Source organism: Eumetopias jubatus, unplaced genomic scaffold (assembly GCF_037043125.1).
Source record: "Eumetopias jubatus isolate StellerSeaLion01/CBP00866 unplaced genomic scaffold, mEumJub1_p1.0 scaffold_7, whole genome shotgun sequence".
Taxonomy (NCBI): Eukaryota; Metazoa; Chordata; class Mammalia; order Carnivora; family Otariidae; genus Eumetopias; species Eumetopias jubatus.
In genome coordinates this window covers 35,699,943-35,720,936 of record NW_028274813.1, presented here as the reverse complement: position 1 = coordinate 35,720,936, position 20,994 = coordinate 35,699,943, and the positions used below count along the sequence as shown (strand labels likewise).

Here is a 20,994-nt window from a genome sequence, read left to right as displayed (position 1 = left end):
GAGTCCTTCCTGCTACTCGTTCCCGAACAATACCCTACCTTCCTCTTGATTCCTTTCTGATACCTACCCTCCCAGGCCCAGCTCCCATCTTCTGACCCCATGAAAACTTCCCTAGAGATGCCTCAGCTCATCTCTCCCTCCCTCCTGGCAGCCCCTCAGGACAGAATCCGTGGCACCAAAAAGGTGGGGAAATCTTGGGTTCGATCAGATCTAAGTCGGCAAACGGGGCACCTGGCTGCGGGACGTACGTTGTGGCGGGTGTCCTTGCATACGCGGGCTTACAGTGTGTCACCGCCCCCCTGGCTGCCCCGCCCCAGCTCTTCTTGGCCTTGTCTCCCAGCCCCGGCCAACCTTGGGGGTCTCGTCAGAGATGATGTAGAGCTCCTGCTCGCTGATCCAGGCCTCGGCCTCGCCTGCGTCCAGGTAGTACTGCTGGGCCTCGCTGGCGTCCTGCAGGCGCTGCAGCCTCCCGGCCGCCGCCTCCCGCAGCGTGTCCCATGAGCCCTGCAGGTGCCCCAGGCGTTCCTCCATGTCCTGGCAGTCAATCTCGGCTGCCTCCACCAGCTGCTGCCCTCTCTGCAGCACGTCCTCCACCCGCGGTGCGTGGCCCAGGATCTCATTCTGCAGCGTCTGTGGCCGGAGGGGAAGGGCTGGGAGGTGAGGGAGGGTGGCCGGGCCCGCGTGCAGCAGGTCACCCAGGGCCACCTCCGGCACTACTGGCAGGTCCCTGCTCTGGGAAATGAGTGTGGAGCAGGCGGTGGCCATAAAAACTGGCCCTGACCGCACAGTGCCCCGCGTCCGTGCCCCCTGCCTTCACCCCCTGCAGCCTTCAGAGAGGGGTGGGCGGGAGGGGGCAGCCCACGGCGGGGTAATTCGTGCCCGGTGAGTGGCAGCGCTGGCCTTTGAGCGGGGCTCTACCTGCTCCCTAGTCCTCCTGCGTCTCGGCACAGCTTGCTTCTTAGCCGGACAGGTTGGAGGAACGGAGAATGATTGTTAAATGGCCTTTGATATCTTATTTTAGCACCTCTGGCTCCGTGGGAGACAAGAATTGATGGTGGCTCCTTGCTCAGATTTTAGGATTTTGGCTTTCCGCCCCCCATTTCTCTTTCTTAAATTTTTTGTGAGCTCTGTATTATTTGCTGTTTAAGCATTTGGTCATGAAGAGGGCGTTTTCCTCTCTCTGGTGATGGGGTCGCCTTTTTCTTTGGTGGGCCATTACCCATGGGTGGCTCACTTTCGGGGTCCTAGAGGCCTGGGCCTCGCTGCTTCTTGCATGTGGGCTCTCGGCTCCTTACACCTCATCTCCTGCCTTTCTACAATGTCCCCACGGCCTTTAAAACCATCTGGAGGGCGGGGGCAAGAGAGAGTACACACAAGCCACACAGGGACTGTCAGCATTGCAAATACACAGAACCAGCGAGACCCACAAGTCACCTAACTTGCTGAAATGCCTTCTTACCCTTTATACTCAGAATCTCAATCCTGACAATTTTTCGTGGTCCGTGCAATTGAATTCAAACAACCCACGGTGTCAGCTCTGTGTGCCTCTTTCTTTCCCTGGGATCCTATAACCTCTGCAAAGGATCCTAAAAACTATTTCTCTCTCTCTTTTTTAGCAACTCCTTTCTAGGGCCCCATGCACTGTGCTTCCTCATGATGTATTCTTCCTACATCATGTGTCCAACACAGAGCTATGAAGTTATTTCCTAGGTCCTGGGTCTGGTTCTAGGCTCGAGGAACAACATGGAAACAAGATCAACAAAACCCCTGCCTTCATAAAGCTTACACTGTCATGGAGGGAGCCTCTCCAGGTGATTCTACTGTGCAGCCCAACCCAAGAACCATTCATGTGGTACCTTGCAGGAGGGGTTCTAGTTGCAACGGATAACCATTAGAGCAGTGGTTCTCAAAGTGGGATCCCACACCAACAGCATCAGCGTCACCTAGGATCTTGGTAGATGTGCAAGTTATCAGGCTCTATTCCCAGAGTTTGAACCAGTAGACCTGAGATGGAGCCTGGTTGACTGTGTTTTAACAAAGCCCCTGGGTGAGTCTGGCGCATACCAAAGTTTGAGAACCCCCGCAATAGAGGGCATGATAAAATGAGATCTAAGCTGTAGCTCGTCTAGCTTAGAGTAGTCTTGGCTAGGGCAGCCATGCTCTGCCAAGAGACTATCTTTCCCTTCTTGGTTAGGGGAAAGATACTTGTCTTGCCCTTTTCCTGAAATAGCAACCTTCATCTGGGGGAGTTGAGAGTCTCTTGGCAATCACGCCGAGGCCAGACAGAGTCAAAGTCTTTGGTGTTGGAAGGACTGATGTCAGCTCATTTTACAGTTGAAGAAACTGAGGCCCCAGGATACTATCTTCTACCAGTCTCCTTCCTGTAACTGCATTAATTGAACCCCTACCTACTACCTTCTAGCCCAAGACCCTGCCTGTGCACACTGGAGCCTTTGTGACTAGGTCATGTCAACTAGAAGCAAAGCTCTGAGGAACTTTTCGGACACCTCTTTGAACATAACTCAGCTGTGTGCCCAGTCGCTGGGCTCTGTGAGCAGATGTCCGCTGCTGTTATTCTGAGGAAGTACTGGCTGCCACGGCCTTTCTTCCCCAGGGAGCTGCAATGCTGCCTGGCGTGCTGGGACACACCGCTTTTCTCTGGGACCAGTTCGCAGGCTCTCGTTGCCCTTGGCTGTGGTGGCCCCCACTTCCTGACCCAGAGAGTAGAGCTGGCAGGAAGAGCGACTCTCTGCCCAAGAGCAGGGCACCATGAGCCCATGCAGCTGGCCTTCTTGGAAGATACGAGAGGATCCTTGTACTCCTGATACAGGAGGAAGTATTTCATCTGCTCACTTCCAGGAGTCTGACCGGGGCCTCGGGAATGACCCATCAGGCTTAAGAAAGAGCAGAATAGCAAATGGATGTTGCTCCAATAGGCTCAGGAACCAAGTTCAGTGGCTTCCCATGAGTATCCTCATGTGGCAGAAGAAATGGGGCCTACCTGCCCTGAGGATACCCAACCGGCCAGGCTCAGTCCCGGAAGAGGGGCAAATCAGTCTTGGGAAAGAAACCAGGAGCTAATGGGCTTCCTTTCAGGGAGGCCACGGATACAGAAGCGATAAAGCGCATGACACCCCAGGCCAGGGTCCTGCACTCACCGAGGCTCCGATGGGTCTGAATGGCTCCAAATCCCAAAGCATCTGGACACCCCCCTACCAGCACTGGCCCTGCCATGGGCTTCCCATAATTCTCTCTGCCATCACCAAAGCTGCTCTTTTTATGGGATCTGGGGGCCCAACAGCTACCAACAAGAACAATAATCTGCTGGTGCTGGCCTTCTGCAGATCAGGGCAGGGGCAGGGGCAGGGAGGGGGCGGGTGGGGGGACTAACCAGGTGAAGCAGGACTCACCTGATTCTTCTTCATTAACAGCTGCACAGTTTGCAGATTCGTGCCATAGTCGGCTGACTGGGCCAGAGGCAGCCTCTCTTCCACCCAGAGCTATAGAGACCAGAAGGCAGGAGTAAGCTGATGACAGTCGTGGCCACCCTCTTCCAAGCACTCACCCTGGGTCAGACAGAGCTCTCCCCATGTTACAGATGGGGACACACGGATATTTTGAATCGAGGTTCCAAATAACTTGCTTCTGGTCATACAAGGGGAAGGTAATAGAGGTGGATCTTGAACCCAAGTCTGTCTGTCCCAAAGTGTGTGACTGAGTTACCGTCCAAAAAGCACTGGCTGCACGTTCATATTTAATGTAATCATCACAACAGCTCTGCGATCAGGAGGTGAGAGGACCAGACATGTGCTAAGAACCGCCCTGGGCGGCAGCCAGTCATTGCGACGGCAGCCGCCGGCTCAGCCGCTGGGCGTGAGGTCTGAGGCCAACTCACTGTCTCATCCTCCAAGTCCCTGCTGATCTGCAGCTTGGCTCGGGATGATTCCAGCTGCTTCCTTCGCCTCTCCAGGGGTTCCAGGAGGGCCAGGAACCGCCTCTCGATGCTCATGTCTGTGTCTCCTGCCTCCTCTCCCAGTGAGGGCACCTGGGCAAGCAGCTCCCCCAGCTCCTCCTTCCGCACGTTTACTTGGTCCTCCACACGCTGGCACACAAGGGGACAGGGCCTGTTAGTAACAGCCTTGGCACCTGGCTAGTCCCACGTCGTCTTCATCATCTGTATCCTAGCCATCCTTAAAGGCCCAGCCTCCCCCAGGAAGTCTCCCTGGATGCCCCCACTCATCCTTCCCACAAGCGCCTGTCCTGTACTTCTCGTGCATGCTTTATTTGTAACCCGGGAACCCTCTCTTACCCACTGCAAAGGGGTAGGAGATGCGTTATGAACCAGGAGACATTTTTGCTCAAGCCCGGCTCCGAGGAACAGAAGGAGTACTTTCAGGTTTCAGATTTGCTCCCCCAGATCTCCTCGTCCAACATTCCCAGTCTACAACCCACTCACTTGCCTTCAGCTTAGCCAGCATCCGGTTGACGCTGGTCAGGTCCTTGCCCGGGTCATCAGACCGCAGCTGGTCCTCCATAGCGCTGATCCACTTGTTGAGGTCGGCGTGAGTCTGTGAGCGCAGGTAGGAGCTCCTGGCAGCTGAGAGGTGCTGGGCCCTCTCCTGTGTGGTGGCCTGAAGCTCATCCCAGAGCCGGTGCAAGTCTTCCAGCCTCTGGGACACCAGGGCTCTATACTGGGTCTTCTCCTCCATCAGCTGCTTTCCTTCCTGCGTGGGGAAGCGGGAGGGCTCACCTCTGAGCAGCCTTGGAGCAGCCCTGCTCCGTGTGGTTGCCGGGGGTTCACCGAGGGGAGGTCACGGAGGCACAGAATCTGCCTAGAACTCAGGTGAGGCTCCACTGAAAGACTCTGCACCCTCGGAGTTATTTGTAAGAGAAGGTGTGACAGGGAGGGGTGTGTTTGGGGCAAAGGACTCAGGGAGACTGTAGTATGGGGAGTTGTTGCAGACCAGGATCAGCTGATGCTCAATTATTTTTTAATTAAAAAAAAAAAAGATTCAAGATCCATCCAGGTACAGCCAGCTTGGAAAGGCCTCCACTCTCTCAACTCTCTTCCCAGAGGCTGTGCACTAGCCTTATGGTGATATCTTTTCGTTACTCGGTTTGTCTTACCAGGTTTTCACCTGCATAAATGTACCCCTTCAGGTGGATACAGTATGATATGACTTGGGCCTAGGAATATATGTTGCTAATAACAATCAATATTTACTGGATTCCCCATAAGTGCCAAGTACTATGTATGCTAAGTGCTTTAATGTCCACAATTCCCTTGGGTAGGTACTGTTATTATCCTTTCTCAGATGAAGAAACTGAGGCACAGGGAGGTTGAGGAGTCAGACAGTCTGGCTCAGAGTCTGCATCTTCGACCACGATGGATGCTGCCCCATGTGGAACCTACGCCCGCTTCTTCCTGGGCAGCCACAGCAGGGAGGAGCAAAGGTAAGGGATTCCCAGATTGAACGCCAGCTACACTTTGACTTGGGCCTGGAGCAGGCCTGTTATAGGGGTCATCCTCTTAGGGTCCCCCATCTATGAGGGTTGTGAATGACCACCCCCTGGTGGTCTTGCCCATCCAAACGATGAGGGCCCATGGTCCCCTGGACCATTCTGCTCATCTCCCATAACCCCCTGCCCTCAGGCAGGACAGTGCTGGGGCCCTGGTGAGGATAATGGGAGGCACACGGACATAACCGGTGTCCTGGCAGCAGAGGCTGAGGCACTCACTCAGGTATCCTCAGTGTCTGGACTGTCTCCAGACTCAGGTGCCCTAGAGGACGCACCACTTCTGACCAGGCCTAACAGGACTGGATAAATCAGGAGCTCTGAAGGTTGGACTACTATTTAGAGAAGTTTTTCACTTGCAGGTCCTATACTGTTCAGTAAGGTTCAGACGGCGCCTATGCCCCGCGTGAAGCCCCATTCAGGTATGCACATCTGAGCAGAGAGCCCCCAGCACTCACCACTCGCTTCACTTACCGCATCAATGCTGTCTAGCCACCCCTGGTGGGAAGCCAGGTCTGCCATAAATGCCTGGTGCTTAGCCCACTTGTTTTGCAGGTTTCTTGCATCGTCATAGGAGACATCCTGAGATGTTAGCAGCTTGTCATTGATCCAGAGAGTGAGCTGTGGACAGAAAGAGGGAGTCCAACAGTCTCTGAGTGGACCTCTTTGGCCAGGGGCTCAGGGCAGGACCTGCTGCCCACCTCTGGCTGCAGGAGGTGGCCCAGGGGAGGAATACAGCAGAGTACTACTCTCCAAAACTCTGGGTCCCTAACTCTCAGCACAAGCAACTTCACCTGTCTTGTCTCAAGGCTAAAATATCAGCCCCTGAGTGTCTTCTCATACACTCTAGCCAAGTGTATGCAGTGTGACACCCAGGATATTTATGCTTCTCTCCATTTTTCCAGGACCTAGGACAGGGCCTGGCCTACTGTAGGACGTGTTTACTGGATGGATGGATAAATCCACCCTTTGCCAGTAGGGTGAGAAATCATTAATAAACACAGAGAAAATGTTATCTGAGGAAGAAGCCAAGGGCAGAACCTGTAATTAACAATGAGGGAAGAACTCTGATGAGCATCCAATGTTTCCAAGATGAGCTGGCAGCACACCAAGCCTGGATGGTGCCAAGGGCAGAGGCAGACGGAAACAAAGTTGTTTGGGCCGAGAGGAAAGGGGTATGAGGATGGGAGAGAGAAAGAAGTCAGAGAAAGTACCATTCCACACAGAAGTACCACTCATGGAGGGACTCTGGAGTGCAGGTTAAAAACCTTCCTTGCACAACTCATCCCAGGCTGAACAAGGACCTTCTGAGTCAGCTCTCCAACTGGGAGGCTTGTCAAAAATGCTGCTCTCTCTCTCTCTCTCTCTCACTCACCCCTTGAGGTTCTGATTCCTCTGGGCCTGAGTGGGGCCCAGGACTTTGCATTTCACAAGGGCCAGGACTGGCTCCATAATGTGCAGGGCCCAGCGTAAAATGGAAATGCTCAAAATTATTAAGAATTTCAAGATGGCAACCACAGAGCATTAAACCAAGCATGGGGCCCTAGATGAATGCGCAGGCGGTATGTCCTTGAGGCCAGCCTTGATCAGGGCCCTAGGGGACTCTTTATACAGATAGCCCTCAGGCCACTCTTTGGGAAACCCTGCCATGGAGTAGGCAAATTAAAATTTGTAGATTTGGGGAAAAAAATAATAGAACCAAAGATTCTAGAGGATGACCTAAGCTATCAAATACCCAGAGTTCCCCTTGTGAAATTCCAGACTCCCAACTTAGAAAAGATCTCTGTGGACTTGCGTTCCCTTCCTTTCCCTTTCCCTTCCCTTTCCTTATTTTTTTAGTAATCTCTACACCCAACACAGTGCTCAAACCCATGATCCCGAGGTCAAGAGCTGCACACTCCTCTACCTGAGCCAGCCAGGTGTTCCCCCCATACCCGTGAACTTTCTACCTCTAGGCCACTTTGCTCCTAGAAGGGAACCTCCTGCAAAGTGTCCTGCCTTGCTGGAGCCTCACCTCCTGGCAGTTCTGGAGGAAGTGCTGGAGCTCCAAGTTGTCTTTCAGAATGATGGAAGTTTCCTCAGCCTTCTCTTTGTTTTTCCTGTGCCTGGAAGGGAAGCCGGAAGCTGTCATCACCACAGGGCTATGCCCGGGGACCTTGAACAACACCACCAGCCCTACCTGGGTCTGGCCCCGTGACCTTGGGGGCGGAGAGTACCTGTCCTCGATCAGCTGCACCTTCTCCAGGATCTTGTCTGAGTAGAGGTTTTCTTCAGCTATCAGCTTGTTTCCGGAGTCCACAGGACTCAAGACCTTTTCCTGGTTGTTCTCCAGAGACACCAAGAAATCCTCAAACTTCCGGATCCCCACCTCTGCAGCTTCTAGGGAGTCTGGGGGCTCCAAGTGAGCCAGAGTATACTCCTGTTGAAGCGAATTTCCAGACAAGGCATGAAGACAAGCTGGGAAGGCAACGAGGGCACCTGCCAAGCAGAAGCACCCTGTACAGCCATCTAGGCTACAGCATGACTGGTGCTCCCTGGGGCTGCACAAGGAAGAGGCACCCTAGGCCGTGCCCCCATCCCCACCCCAGAGGTGCCCAATTAACAGTGAGCCTAAAGCCATATGGAAGGGTAATGGCTCAGGGGAAAATTCACCTTTCCAGCCTGTAACTGACCCAAGAACAAGGCATAGTTTAGGAAACAGGGCTGGAAAAGGCATGTGGTAAGGAAGAAAGAGGATTTCCCCCCAATTCATGGCTAGAGAGAGTCCCCAGAATGTAGAATTTGAGGAGCAAGGGGAACCCTCCTACACTGTTGGTGGGAATGCAAGCTGGTGCAGCCACTCTGAAGAACAGTTTGGAGGTTCCTCACAAAGTTAAAAATAGAACTACCCTATGATCCAGCAATTGCATTACTAGGTATTTACACAAAGGATACAAAAATACAGGTTTGAAGGGGTACATGCACCCCAATGTTTACAGCAGCAATGTCCACAATAGCCAAACTATGGAAAGAACCCAGATGTCCATCGACAGATGAATGGATAAAGAAGATGTGATATGTATATATACACAATGGACTATTACTCAGCCATCAAGAAAAGTGAAATCTAGCCATTTGTAACAATGTGGATAGATCTAGAGGGTATTATGTTAAGCAAAATAAGTCAGTCAGAGAAAGACAAATACCATAAGATCTCACTCATATGTGGAATTTAAGAGAGAAAACAGATGAATGTATGGGAAGGGGGAAAAGAAAAAAAGGAGAGAGGGAAACAAGCCATAAGAGACTCTTACCGATAAGAACAAACTGAGGGTTGATGGAGGAAGGGGGATGGGGGATGGGCTAGATGGATGATGGGATGAAAGGGGGCACTTGCTCTGATGAGCACTGGGTGTTGTATGTAAGTGATGAATCACTGAGTTCTACTCCTGAAACCAATATTGCATTGTATGTTAACTATTTAGGTTTTAAAAAAAGGTAGAATTTGGTCTCTGGGGACATTCATGGATTCACCAGTGCTATTGCCCTAAGAGACAACACCCCCCACCCCCCAGCCCTCTCCCTACCTGATTGCTGAGGATGGCTTCAGCTTGCTTGGCATCTCTCTGGAACTCCCGGAAGCCGAGGCACTGGGCAAGGGAGTGGTTGCGGCTCTCCCACATCCGGCACAGGGCATCCCAGCCAGCATCCAGGCCCTCGAGCCTCTGGCCCAGGAGCAGGTACTCGGGGTCCGTCTGATCACGGATCACATTCTCCCCGGATACCTTGACATTCTGGAAGATCTCTTGGTGCCTGTCAATGTCGTCTTTGATGGCCACGTGCTGCTGTAGGAGCTGCTCGGCCTCTGGCAGGGACTCAGGCATGTCCTCGGAGGCCACGGCCTTCTGGGCCATGGACAGCCAGGCCTGGAAGTCATCCAGATTCTGCAGGAAGGCCTGGAGCTGGCTGGCTTCCCCCAGCGAGGCTTCCTGCTCCAGCAGGGCTTCCTGCAACTCCTGCCACAGCTTCTCCACACATGCCTGCCGCTGGCCGATGTCCTCTCCCTGCTCGGGGTGTGAGGCCATCAGCTGCTGCGACTCACGCTCCAGGGCACCCACCCGGTCCCGGATGGCGGCCACGTCGCGCTCCAGCCCCGAGAGCTTCCGCTGGATAGCAATGATGCCTGCCAGGTCCTGGCCTAGTTCCTTTGTGGTCTGAACCACCTGCATCTTGTCCTCGATCCACTTGCTAGTCTCTTCACAGTCCACGCAGTAGTTACGCACCCGGAGGGCTGAGTTCACTGCCTCCCGCCGGTCTGACACTATGGTCTGGAATGCCTGCCACCTGCCAAGGGGGACACAGAGACGCCCTCTTTCGTGACACTTCCCACAGGACCTCCCTATATAGATTCCCACCAGAGTCTCTCCCCATAGATCTTGCACCCTCAAAAAAATCATCTACCCAACACACTGTGATGAGTAAAATTCATTTATCCAATTTTACCCAAGACAATATAAACTGCCAGTCAGATCTTTCCATCAGCCGGGGGCGAGCGGTGATGTGATTCCAAACATAAGTAAAGAAACGAAAATGACTCTTAGCTTGGCTCTGTATGTAGTCAAATTTTGGGCAAACATAAAACTTGCCCAGATTTTTTGAAATGCTGGAAATAATTAGAAAGCTTACATTTATCGACTTAAAGACAATTTTAGGACATAGGGTCCCAGTGGCCCCAAAAGAACCATAAGAATGCCCACGACCATGTTCAAAGTACCCAAGGCCTAAAAACGTCACCTTGGCTCTAAAGGAAAAGAGGCCTTATGAAGGAGGAGGAGGAGGGGGAAGGGAGAAGCTGGGGTTATAACTGAAATGGATAGCATAACCTTAACCTTCAGATGCAGTGCTGGCATGGGAATGAGAAATATGCAAAGGTCTGGTACATGCTCTGGGATCTGGGGTCGGTCGGCAGCTCCCAATCAGCCTCTCCTAAAGAGCTGTGCATCAGCCTGGGCCGAGACCACAAGGGACCCTTTCCTTGGATCCAAGCTGACTCATTCCAAGTGACATGTAATATGTAAGTAACATGTAAGCACATAAGAGTGTGCTGACTGCTCATTTGCTGAGCCCATCTTTCCTGAACACCCACAAGGTATAAGCATTATGTTAGCTGTTGGGAGGATATAGTCATAGCTAGACTTTGCCTTATGGAGTGTATGATTTAGAGAGAAATTAAGACAAGCTCACAAACTAGCTGTAGTATAAAGTGCTATGTATATAGCACACACCAGGCAGAGAGGATTAAGGGAGCTGTGAGGGTGACAAGGGTGATGGGGGCAGGTTTTGTGGTGGCCATCTGAGCGGGATCTCAATGAGCACCTCTCTGCCACTGTAGTGATCTATTTAAGGATGGGGCCCTGAGTATCTCACCCTTCTAGGTCTTTCCTGGTGTGGCCTCACTGCAACCACCAGCAGAGGCTACAGAGAGGACGGACTGGGAATTAAGTCTGGTCCCCCTGCTGCACTGTCTCCAAGATAAAAGAAGTTGAGAGAACCACTCCAGTCAGCCCTGACCAGGCCATGTCAGAACCTCAGGTTTGGTCCTGGGCCCAAGATTATTAAAAAAAAAAAAAAAAAAAATGTTGGTCAACTGGAATGCATACTGTGGAAGGTAATCACTTATTCAGTAAGTGTTTGAATGACTCATACGTGCCAAGCTTGGCAGAAGATATTTCAGTCTTGTCCCTGTTCATTCAATTCACTAAGCAATTTATCATGCAACTATCACGTGCCTGTGCCAGGCACTGTTCTAGGCTCTAGGAAGGTAGCAACGAACAAAGCAAAGTGCTTCCTCTCATTTGAGTGGGTAGAGACAAATAAATAAGTCCATAATTCATCCAAGTGGTGAAAAGTGCAATGAAAAAAATAAAGCAAGGTAATGAGATAGAGGCACAGTGGCTGGGTGGGAAGGAGGCAGTGATGTTTTCAACCGGCTCAGTGAAGGCTGCTCCAATAAGCTGACATGTGAGCTGAGATCTGAATAATATAAGGGAGTAGTCATGTGGCTATCTGGGAAAAGAATATTCCAAACAGAGGAAAGCTCAGACAATTATGTGCTTGGTGCTCAAAGCACTGTGGGCAGTAGATAAAGATATTACTTTTCATTTGCTTATAGTCTAGTAGGGAAGTTCTTCAGGATAGAAGTCACTATAATACAAGGTAGAATGTAAAGCTCTAAACCAGAACAAAGGAGGGAAAGAAAGTTTTTCATCTTGGACACAGGGAGAAAGAGGAACCTGAATGGCCCAAAGGAGGGGTCTGGGGGAGAGAACAGTGGAGGCTCGGAGGCAGGACTTTGGGCAAAGGTGAAGAATGATTGTTGTTCTAAAAAAAATTTGAAGAGCTATCACATGGAGGAAGAATCAGAATCAGTTTTTTTCTCTCTCAAGGGCAGGGCCAGAACCAATGTGTGCAAATTGCAAGGAGGGAGATTTCCATTCAATAGGAGGTCAAATCTTTTAACCAAAAGGAGTTTCCTCCATATGGGATGGGCTGCACCGTGAAGAGGTGAGCTCCCCACCCCTGGAAGTGTTTGTATGAGACACAGCAGTCTGGGGGTATTTGGCTGGACTCGATGACTTCTCAGGTACGTTTCAACTCTCAGGAAAACCATCTTACCATTTCATGCCCCCGGTTCTCTCTCACCTAAGGATGGCAAGTGCCTTGATGTATTTCACTTAGGATGGTACAAGGCTTAGGGATCTGTAAAGACCATTCTCTGACTATAGCTCATTAAGGCAACAGACACATAGCTACCAAGTTTTTCCTGTCTGTCTTGCAAATGCACACACTCACATGCACACTCACACACACACACAACATACTGCCCCCCCCCCCCCATTACCTCCAAGCCTAAAGAAGAACAAAGAGGCATCTTCCCCTTCTGCATAAACCTCAGATTACAGAGAAATCTCCTGAACTACAGTACCCATCTCTGGATGCTGAGATCATCAGCCCCATTCTAGTGGCTCTGAAGTATCCTTATCACCCTCTTGCCTCCTGCTGGGCCCCCATCAGAGTCTCTACTGTGCTGACCCCCCTTTCTTCCCCCCACACAAGGGGGTCTTGCCTAACTCCACCTCCCAGATCGCTTCAGGCGGAGCAAGGCTCAGACACAAGTGTGGGGAAAGGAGCTGGGGCAGCAGGGAGCTGGTGAACACATGGTGTTGTGTGCACGGGGCCCCGGGTAACAAACAGGAACACAGAAGTGTGTGCTGTCCTCAGAGATCCTTGAGGAACTCATGGCAATTACGCCTCGGACTGAAAGCACCGCCTCTCAAAGGCTCCTCAGGGCCTGTTTTTTGTTCCAGCCACAAAGAGTGCTCAAGGCTTCCTGCTAATTCTCCTCTGCATTCAAGCCAGCCTCATTATCGATGCTGCATTTTGGCACAGGCTAGAGCCTTCTTTTATGGACAGTACTTAAGAGCTCTCAGAAAGCAATTTTCCTGGCCTACGAATGTCTGGGGAAATGTGGCCTGAGTAGCATATGGCCTGATTCTAACTACATGTGCACTCAGAGCAGCTCCTCCATCCCCCAGGAGATGCCCCCCCCCCCCCCCCCGCAAGCCCAAGCCCGGCAGCATTCACCACTCTGTTCACCACGCAGGGCCTTCCACCTTGCTGCTAGTGCTCCAGAGTCAGAAGGAGACAGGCTGAGAAAGACAGGAACTCGGAAAGGACAAACTGGCAGTGCACAGCAGACATCCTGATGTCAGGGCCATACCCCAGGGGTTGTTAGTTGTCAAGAGAAGGCGCCCTCAGCCCCCAGCCCTACCCATGCCCCACCTGTCATTCAGGTGGTCCTGGTACTGTTTCACTTCCCCACTGCGAGGGTGGCCGCTGTCTACCAGGCTATTGGCAGCGAGGTTCACACCGTCAATCTGCGTCATCAAGGTCTTCATCTCCTGGTCCAGGACGTCAAACCTGATATGGACAGAGAAGATGACTGGGGAGGAAGCATGGGCACTTTGCCTACTGCCCAGTCTCTGGAACGCTGGAGCTCTTGCTTTCTCCTTCCATCTCCAGAATACATTTGACTGGGGAAGGGGGCAGAAAGGAAAAAGATATGCTGACATACCCTATTTTCTGGTTCATGGGTCCAGTTTCATGGTTTAGCATTTCTTGGACGAGGCTAGTAAAGAGCTGGTTGCTTATTCCATGGGCTACTGGCTCAATGGAAAGGCACAAGGGAACGAAGAGGTGTGTCTGGGGGGAGGGAGGTGTTGATCACCTCAGAGAACACCCGCCATACCTCCACAGCCATAGCTGCTGCCCTTGGACCCTAATTCCACTGCCTTGACCTTGCCCTGAAGGGTCCCCTGCCCAGTCAGGTGCTCTGTCCCTGGCTAGGAGAAGAGGACGCTGCCGGGGTCTGGGGTATAGTTCTGAAAGTGGACCCTTCCCTCCGGCAGCCTGGGCCCACCTCAGCATGCTCTAGGGAGTGACCTCTCATGCTCCTCAACTCTCTAGTTCTGTACTTAAGAGGGCCACGTGAATGAGGGGCACGCTCCCCCATGCCCGAGCATGGATGCAATCAGAGTACTGGAAAGGAGCGGGCCTTGTAGCCCGGGGCTTTGCAAACTGGTCCCTGGGGTCCTTCAGGGTTCTGTGGCTGAGGGGCTGCCATGGAAAGCTAGAGCTGGTGGGGTTCTGACTTCTTACCTCCTACTTCACTAAACGGTTCTGCTTTCCTCTGTGTTCTATGTCAGGGGTTCTGTCTACAATTCATTTGAACAAAGACCACTGTGGCTGAGAAGGAATTGAATAACTGGACCAGAAAGGTCCCCTTCTTATTTTAAGGAAGGCCCCACAGGGTAAAGGACCCAAAACCACAGAGCCTGATTGAAACCCATGGCTCTGGTGTATGGCCTCAGCCATAAAGGGCATCCCATCACCTCTCAAAGAGAACCTTGCTGATCTAGAGGTGGTTCCCCCCCTCGGCGGGGGTGGAGTGCAGGCCATAGCGGAGGGAGGGGAGGAAGACAAAGTCAGCCTCTGACCTGTGCTGTGCCACCTCCAGGTCCTCCAGTGTGTCTGGGATCTCCATCTGGGCTAGCCACTTCTCCTTCTCCCCCATCCACAGCTCACAGGCGTCTGTCTCCCCGAACACCGTGTACAGGTCCAGGGCGTCCTGTAGCCTCTGCCGACGCAGGTCTGCCTGGGCCACCACCTGCTGGTAGAGCTCCCGGAGGGCCTGCAGCCGGTTGGTCACATCTGGGGAATCCCGAAACTCTTGGGGGAAGCCCTGGGCCTGCTGTTCCAGATGATCCATCACCCCGCGGCTCTCCTCCAGCTCCGCCAGGAAGTCCTTGTGCTTCTTCCCCAGGGCCCGCGTGGCCCCCTCATCCTGACCCACGTCTTCACCTGAGAGCAGCCGGTGGGCGTCTTGCAGCCAGGCCTTCAGGTCGTCAGCATCACCCTGGAACTGGAAGAAGTTCTCAGCGTCCTGGAGGTTCTTCCTGCGAAAGGCAGCCAGCTCCTTCAGCTGGTCCCACTGGGATGACACCTCCTTGATTCGGGCCTCAATCTGCGGGTGCCCAAACTGCTTACGTGCGACCATGCCCTCTGCCTCCTGGAAGATCTGCTCCAGGTGGGTGTCCAGCCCTCGGAGCTCATCCTCAAAGGCCTTGTGCTTGCGCTGTAAGATGAGCACGCTCGTCAGGTCTTTGCCATAGTCCAGGGAAGAGTAGATCTGCTCCTTCTCCTTGATCCAGCTCTCGGCCTCATCCATCTCCCAGAAGAACTTCCAGAGCCGCTTAGACTGCTCCAGCTGCGCCTTCCGCCCAGCTGCCATGTTGCTCAGCTCCTCAAAGCACTGCTCCAGGTGGCTGACTCGGTCCTGGATAACCTGGGGGTCACAAGGCTGGTATCCTGGGAGGAATGAAAGAAGGGAAGACAAAAGAGGTAAGGGCTTTGCTTGTGGGCAAGCTTCAGGTCAGTTGCCAGGCTAGAACCACATGATCTAGAACCTGCCATCCTACGGGGGCTTTGGGATTGCATATAGGGGGGCAGTTGCTCAGAGGGCAGGTCAGGTTCTTTATAATTCATTACCACTAACACTTCATGAATAAGTTGGGTCAGCTCTCAGGAGAAATGCACAACAAGAAATTATTTTTTTAAAAGGCCCAGACACCAGGGCGCCTCGGTGGCACAGCTGGTTAAGCATCCGACTCTTGGTTTCAGCTCAGGGTCGCGAGATTGAGCCCCATGTCGGGCTATGTGCTCTACACAAAGTCTGCTTAAAACTCTTTCCCTCTCCCTCTGTTCATCCTCTCTCCCTCTCTCTCAAATAAATAAATTAATCTTAAAATAAAATAAAAAGGCCCAGACACAAATTTCAAGATGACTCTTCAAGGAGGCAACAGGGTCTTTTATTTAAGACCCAAAGCTAGAGAGGTGCCTGGCTGGCTCAATTGGAAGAGTGTGGGACTCTTGATCTCCAGGTCATGAGTTTGAGCCCCATGTTGGGTGTAGAGATTACTTAAATAAATAAAACTTTATTTTTTAAAAAAAGTCCCAAAGCTAGAAACCTAAATTGTCTCTGTTGTATCTTGACCTAGCAGAGTGAATGAAAGGCAGATGATGTGTTATTGGTGCTTATAGACACCTTCTGAGTATAGATTACCCAAGCAGCTGCCTGGTCTCTGGAGAATTCTACTATCCTTCAAGCTTCTTTCTTGTACCATCAGTTGATGGAAGAAGTGGAATTCTAAAGCTAGGAGACTTATCCAAGCTGGGGTGCTAGAACGCTGAGCCAGAGGATGGAGAGACAGCTGCGGCCTCACCTTTCTCCTCAGTGAACTGCAGCGTGGCGGCGGTGATGGCCTTCACTTTGTCCCCTTGGATGGCGATGTCAGCCTCCATCAGCTTGTGCTTCTGTAGCAAGTCCTCGACCTCCAACAAGTGCTTCCCGAACTCAGCAGACAAGAGGTGAGCCTGGCAAAGAGGAAAGACCAGGTAGAGGGAACGAGGAGAGCTGAAGACATACCTGCTAGGAGAAGAGACCCCTCCAAAGGGAGTGTCCATCGTATCTGGGCCAGGGAGTCAGACGCAGCTGGAAAACGGTCGCTGCTCAGCATGGGAGCTATAGAGCAGGACTTCCTGCTGGGAGTGCCTTGCAGAGTAGGCATGGAACGTTTTTCAGAAGCTCAAGCCTCACACTCGATCTCCTGCATCTGTCTCAAGGTTTGGGGCCTGGGCATGTGCATTTTTAGAAAGCTCCGTGGTCGGTCTGCTGGGCATCTTCGATGAGACCCACTGCAGTAGAGGGAGAGGAGCTTCAGATTTCTTGGTTGCCCCTGTGGCTGGGAGGTCTGGATTCTAACCAGACTCAAACTGTGATTACTCAGAGCCTGATTTTCCCGGCTCCTGATTCCTATCATGTCTAGGTCCTGTAGGTTGGCGCCTGTGCTACTGTGAACCTAAGATATCTTGATCACCCGAAATACAGAGGACCCGGGCTGGTGACTTGTCTGGAGCAGAGGGAACCAAGCAGGTGGAGCAGCCAGGCACCGTACTGCCTCAGTATCTCCATTCTGGTTCAGGGTCGTGCTTGGCTGGGAGGCATCTAAGGAAGTGGAGCTAACGGCACCTCCTGCACCGAGGTGGGCCTGGGGGGGGGCGTGGGGGATGGGCAGCCTCCAGGGGCTCACCTTGATCTCGTCCATCCAGTCGATGCTGTGCAGCATGTCCTGGAAGAGTTTCTGCAGGGCCAGCGTCATCTCGAGCCTCTGGCGCCGGGACCTCAGCAGCTCCTGCAGGTAGCTCCACAGGCGCAGGATGTTGTCCTTGCGGGCAGTGATGCGCTTCTGGTCATGGTAATTCTCCTGTTCCAGCTCCTGGGCCAGGTCCTCCAGGGCCTTCACCCGCTCCTCGTAAGCGGCCGTGTCGGTCTCAATGGCCTCGTGCTTCTTTTTGGCGGCCTCCACGGCTGCCAGGTCATACCCAAAGTTATCCTGGCCCACAGGGAGAAAAGCGGGCCACTTAGTCAGGCTGCCCCGGCTAGTCCCCTTAAACACAGAGAAACGGTGGTCCCTTCAGAACCACCGCTCGCTGGGAAAGCCCAGTCCCAAGGCCCGATCTGCTGTCTTTAAAAGCAGCTCATAATGTTATTCCTTGTGCCACACGTGTGGGTGCGCTGTGTGTGAATCACTCCCAGCGCCCTTCTGAGGCCTGCTGGTGCCCGCCACCCTGCCTGGGAGGGACCTGCCCGACTGTGGGCAGGAAGGTGCTGCTCCTCACTCAGGAGCCCCACAGCTGTAAAGAGAAGGCTCACCCCCACGCCATCGAGTCTGCATGCACACTCTCCAATCCTCGCAGAACACTGGCTTTGCCCTGCCTGGACATTTGAGTCCAAACTCTAAGTGGGAAGCAATAGATGCTCTTATGGAGCATCAGCCCCGGGGTCAATTTTTAGCTAGTGAAATCTGACGTAGCCCTAGAGGCCAGAATCCACGGAGAGTTCTTCCTCAAATGTGAATCCGAATCTACCCAGTCCTGGGGAGCAGGTCTGCAAGGCCTGTGGAGAGGCTTATCCTGCTGCCACCGAGAGACCAGCAGGGTCTGCAGCCCAGTTGCCTGCCAGGGGCTCTGAAAGGCTTCTGCCTCCTGCCATGCCCAGCGTATCTCCTACTACCTGAGCCACGAGGCGCTGGTTTTCATTGAGCCACGTCTCTCTCATGGCGGCCTTTCGGTCAAAGCGCCGGGCTACCTGCTCCAGCTTCTCTTGCCGAATGAGCTCATTTCTCAGGGCCAGCTCCCGCTGATACTCAGCCTCCTCCAGGCTTTCCCAGGCCTGTGTGGGGGGCAGAGGGGAATTCTTGGGGCACAGGGGAACACCTGTGGGTTTGGGGGTTCCATCTCTTTCACCCAACACTGAGTGATTTCAGGAATCTAGGCAGAGCCTAAAGTTCAGTAAATCTTTTGGCTACCAAAGATTTGGGAAGCACTGGTCCTGACCACCCCCCCAGTTCCCTCCTCCCCTAAACCTGCCTTAGACTCTTGGCCTGATGTTACTTGTCTCTGTGGGTGTTCAGTACATTCTCACTGACTCAACGGCTACTTTCATTCTGTTAGAATGTCCGAGTGGTGCTAAGCCTCCAAATCTCTGAAATATCGGAAGGCATTTCCCTTCTGTCATAAGCAGTTAATATTCGTTCCATAGTCAGAAAAACTCAAGAATGTATAGAGACTAAGCTATAAAACTGGCTCCCAAAATGGACTCCGGGCATCTGAGCAAGGGGCTGAGCTAATGGACAGTGGCTGGCGTCAGACCTCTCAGAACTAGGTTCAGAGGGTACCCCCAAATAGTCAGCATGTGTAGTTAGTTAATACCACCACAGAAAGTGGCTTGGTTTAACCGTGTCCAGTAACCATTCCCTGCACCCTTGTCAGAAACTCAGCCAACCCGCTGGCTACGTATAATGGAAAACACTGCTGTACCCGGTTGATGTCAGACACTAGCTTCCCGTCGTGAGGGGTATACACTTTCTGATTGTTGGCTCTCATCCGGGACTGGATGGTAAAAAGTAGGACTTCCAGATTCCCCTTCTCCTGGAACCTGTTGTGAAAACAGAGGTAGGGAGATTAGTGTCGAGGTCCCCGTTGCCAAATTTTTTGCTAAAGTCAACATGGAACCCTGGCATCTTGGAGCTTGGATAGTGAAACATATTCTCCTTAAAAACAAAAAGTAAAGAGGATATCTAGGCCAACTTACCTGTTAAAACATCTATCATACTCACCAACTGTGATCTACTAGGGGTTGAGTCTTTAAAATACAAACCAGAAAAAACACAACAGCCACCACAGTGTTTGCTTATCATCTGCTTCCACAGGGGAATGGCTAACTGGAGTATTCTAGTCATTCCTGCAGATACCAAGAGTTTTACCAATTGACACAAAGAAAGCTCTTCCCTGTTCTGCGAATGACGAAGGCTCTGACTAGCTCTTCAGTCGTTTTTTAGCGAGTGAGCCACTAGCGCCTTAGAAGTAGCATTATGCACGTAAGAACATATTGTATTAAAAGCAACTTTCACCTGAGTACTAATGAGCCAGCCCTCCAGACAAGTCCAACTTTCACCTGAGTACTAATGAGCCAGCCTTCCAGACAAGTCCTAAAGGCCCGAAAGGCCCACTGCCTCTGAGGGGAGAGGAAAGAGTGCGCTCCAGGAAGACAGCAGGTGTAGACGCGGACTGGCAGCAGGGCGACTGTCTAGAGCCCGGGGCTCAGCTCAAGGGAACTGCATACTTTTACATTTCCGCACGGACACCAGTATCTACCTACTTCTTCATCCTCCATGTAGCAGCCAAAGATGGGCTGTCAACCAGGTCCCCACCCTGAGGCCAGCCTGACAGAGCTGACCACTCACAGTCGTTTAAAGAGGGCTGGGGCCCAGAGCACCATCTACTCGGCCAAGAGACCCAGAGCACCATCTACTCGGCCAAGCGATAGCACCCTTGTGGTGCTCGGCCTGAGAGAAGCCCAGGGGAGGTTATCTATACTGAATTTAGGACTTTAAAAGTGGGTTAGTGTCAAACTGAGTGTTGCTGGAGTGGTGGGGGATGGGAGGGATGGGGTGGCTGGGTGATAGACATTGGGTAGGGTATGTGCTATGGTGAGCGCTGTGAATTGTGCAAGACTGTTGAATCACAGATCTGTACCTCTGAAACAATGCAACATATGTTAAGAAAAAAGAAAAAGAAGAAGATGGCAGGAGGGGAAGAATGAAGGGGAGTAAGTCAGAGGGGGAGACGAACCATGAGAGACGATGGACTCTGAAAAACAAACTGAGGGTTCTAGAGGGGAGGAGGGTAGGGGGATGGGGTAGCCTGGTGATGGGTATTAAAGAGGGCACATTCTGCATGGAGCACTGGGTGTTATGCACAAACAATGAATCATGGAACACTACATCAAAAACTAATGATGTAATATATGGTGATTAACATAACAATAAAAAATTTAAAAAAAAAAGTGGGTTAGTGTCAGGCCAGAAACGTGATACTTGTTTATAGTACATTCTAGACTCTGTGTCTCACCTTTCCCTGTTTGAGAGTCATGAATGAAGAGTGTGGGAGATGAGGGGGAGGAACAAGCCGAGGGTACCACCAATGAGCCAGAGATCTGTTTCAGAAGAGCTGGACAAGCTAAGGGCAGGTGAGCCGGAATGCCCCCTCTCTTTGCGTGTCCAAGCGTGCATGTTTGTACGGGTGCGTCTGTATGCGCACGCACACGCATGAGTATGGCCGTGCAGATGTGTGCGCACATGTGCACAGACCCTGCACACACTGGGGTGAAGCAGAGGTCCCGAGAGGTCCCCAAATGCTCTGCTGATGAGCAGTGACAGATGGGAGAGAAACAGGATGTACCTGATGATCCACAAGACCCCACACAGAGAGCTCTGGGACTGAGAATACAGAGGTCATTACCAGACGACAAACGCACAG

The 20,994-nt window shown here is 52.3% G+C and overlaps 1 protein-coding gene across 3 annotated transcripts in view; it reads right to left on the bottom strand.

Annotated features, from left to right (window-relative positions):
- Window positions 1–20,994, bottom strand: part of SPTB (spectrin beta, erythrocytic) — a 116,935-nt gene that overhangs the window by 19,983 nt on the left and 75,958 nt on the right. For all 3 annotated transcript variants that reach the window (XM_028115784.1, XM_028115854.2, XM_028115934.2), the window contains 14 exons: window positions 18,994–19,111; window positions 18,188–18,346; window positions 17,205–17,507; window positions 16,338–16,488; window positions 14,553–15,423; window positions 13,339–13,476; window positions 9,084–9,840; window positions 7,734–7,936; window positions 7,532–7,622; window positions 5,992–6,138; window positions 4,461–4,724; window positions 3,896–4,102; window positions 3,411–3,500; window positions 352–630 (listed from right to left, as the gene is read on the bottom strand). In XM_028115784.1, coding sequence (XP_027971585.1) covers window positions 352–630; window positions 3,411–3,500; window positions 3,896–4,102; window positions 4,461–4,724; window positions 5,992–6,138; window positions 7,532–7,622; window positions 7,734–7,936; window positions 9,084–9,840; window positions 13,339–13,476; window positions 14,553–15,423; window positions 16,338–16,488; window positions 17,205–17,507; window positions 18,188–18,346; window positions 18,994–19,111 — 3,778 coding nt within the window. The remainder of the gene's footprint in view (window positions 1–351; window positions 631–3,410; window positions 3,501–3,895; window positions 4,103–4,460; window positions 4,725–5,991; window positions 6,139–7,531; window positions 7,623–7,733; window positions 7,937–9,083; window positions 9,841–13,338; window positions 13,477–14,552; window positions 15,424–16,337; window positions 16,489–17,204; window positions 17,508–18,187; window positions 18,347–18,993; window positions 19,112–20,994) is intronic.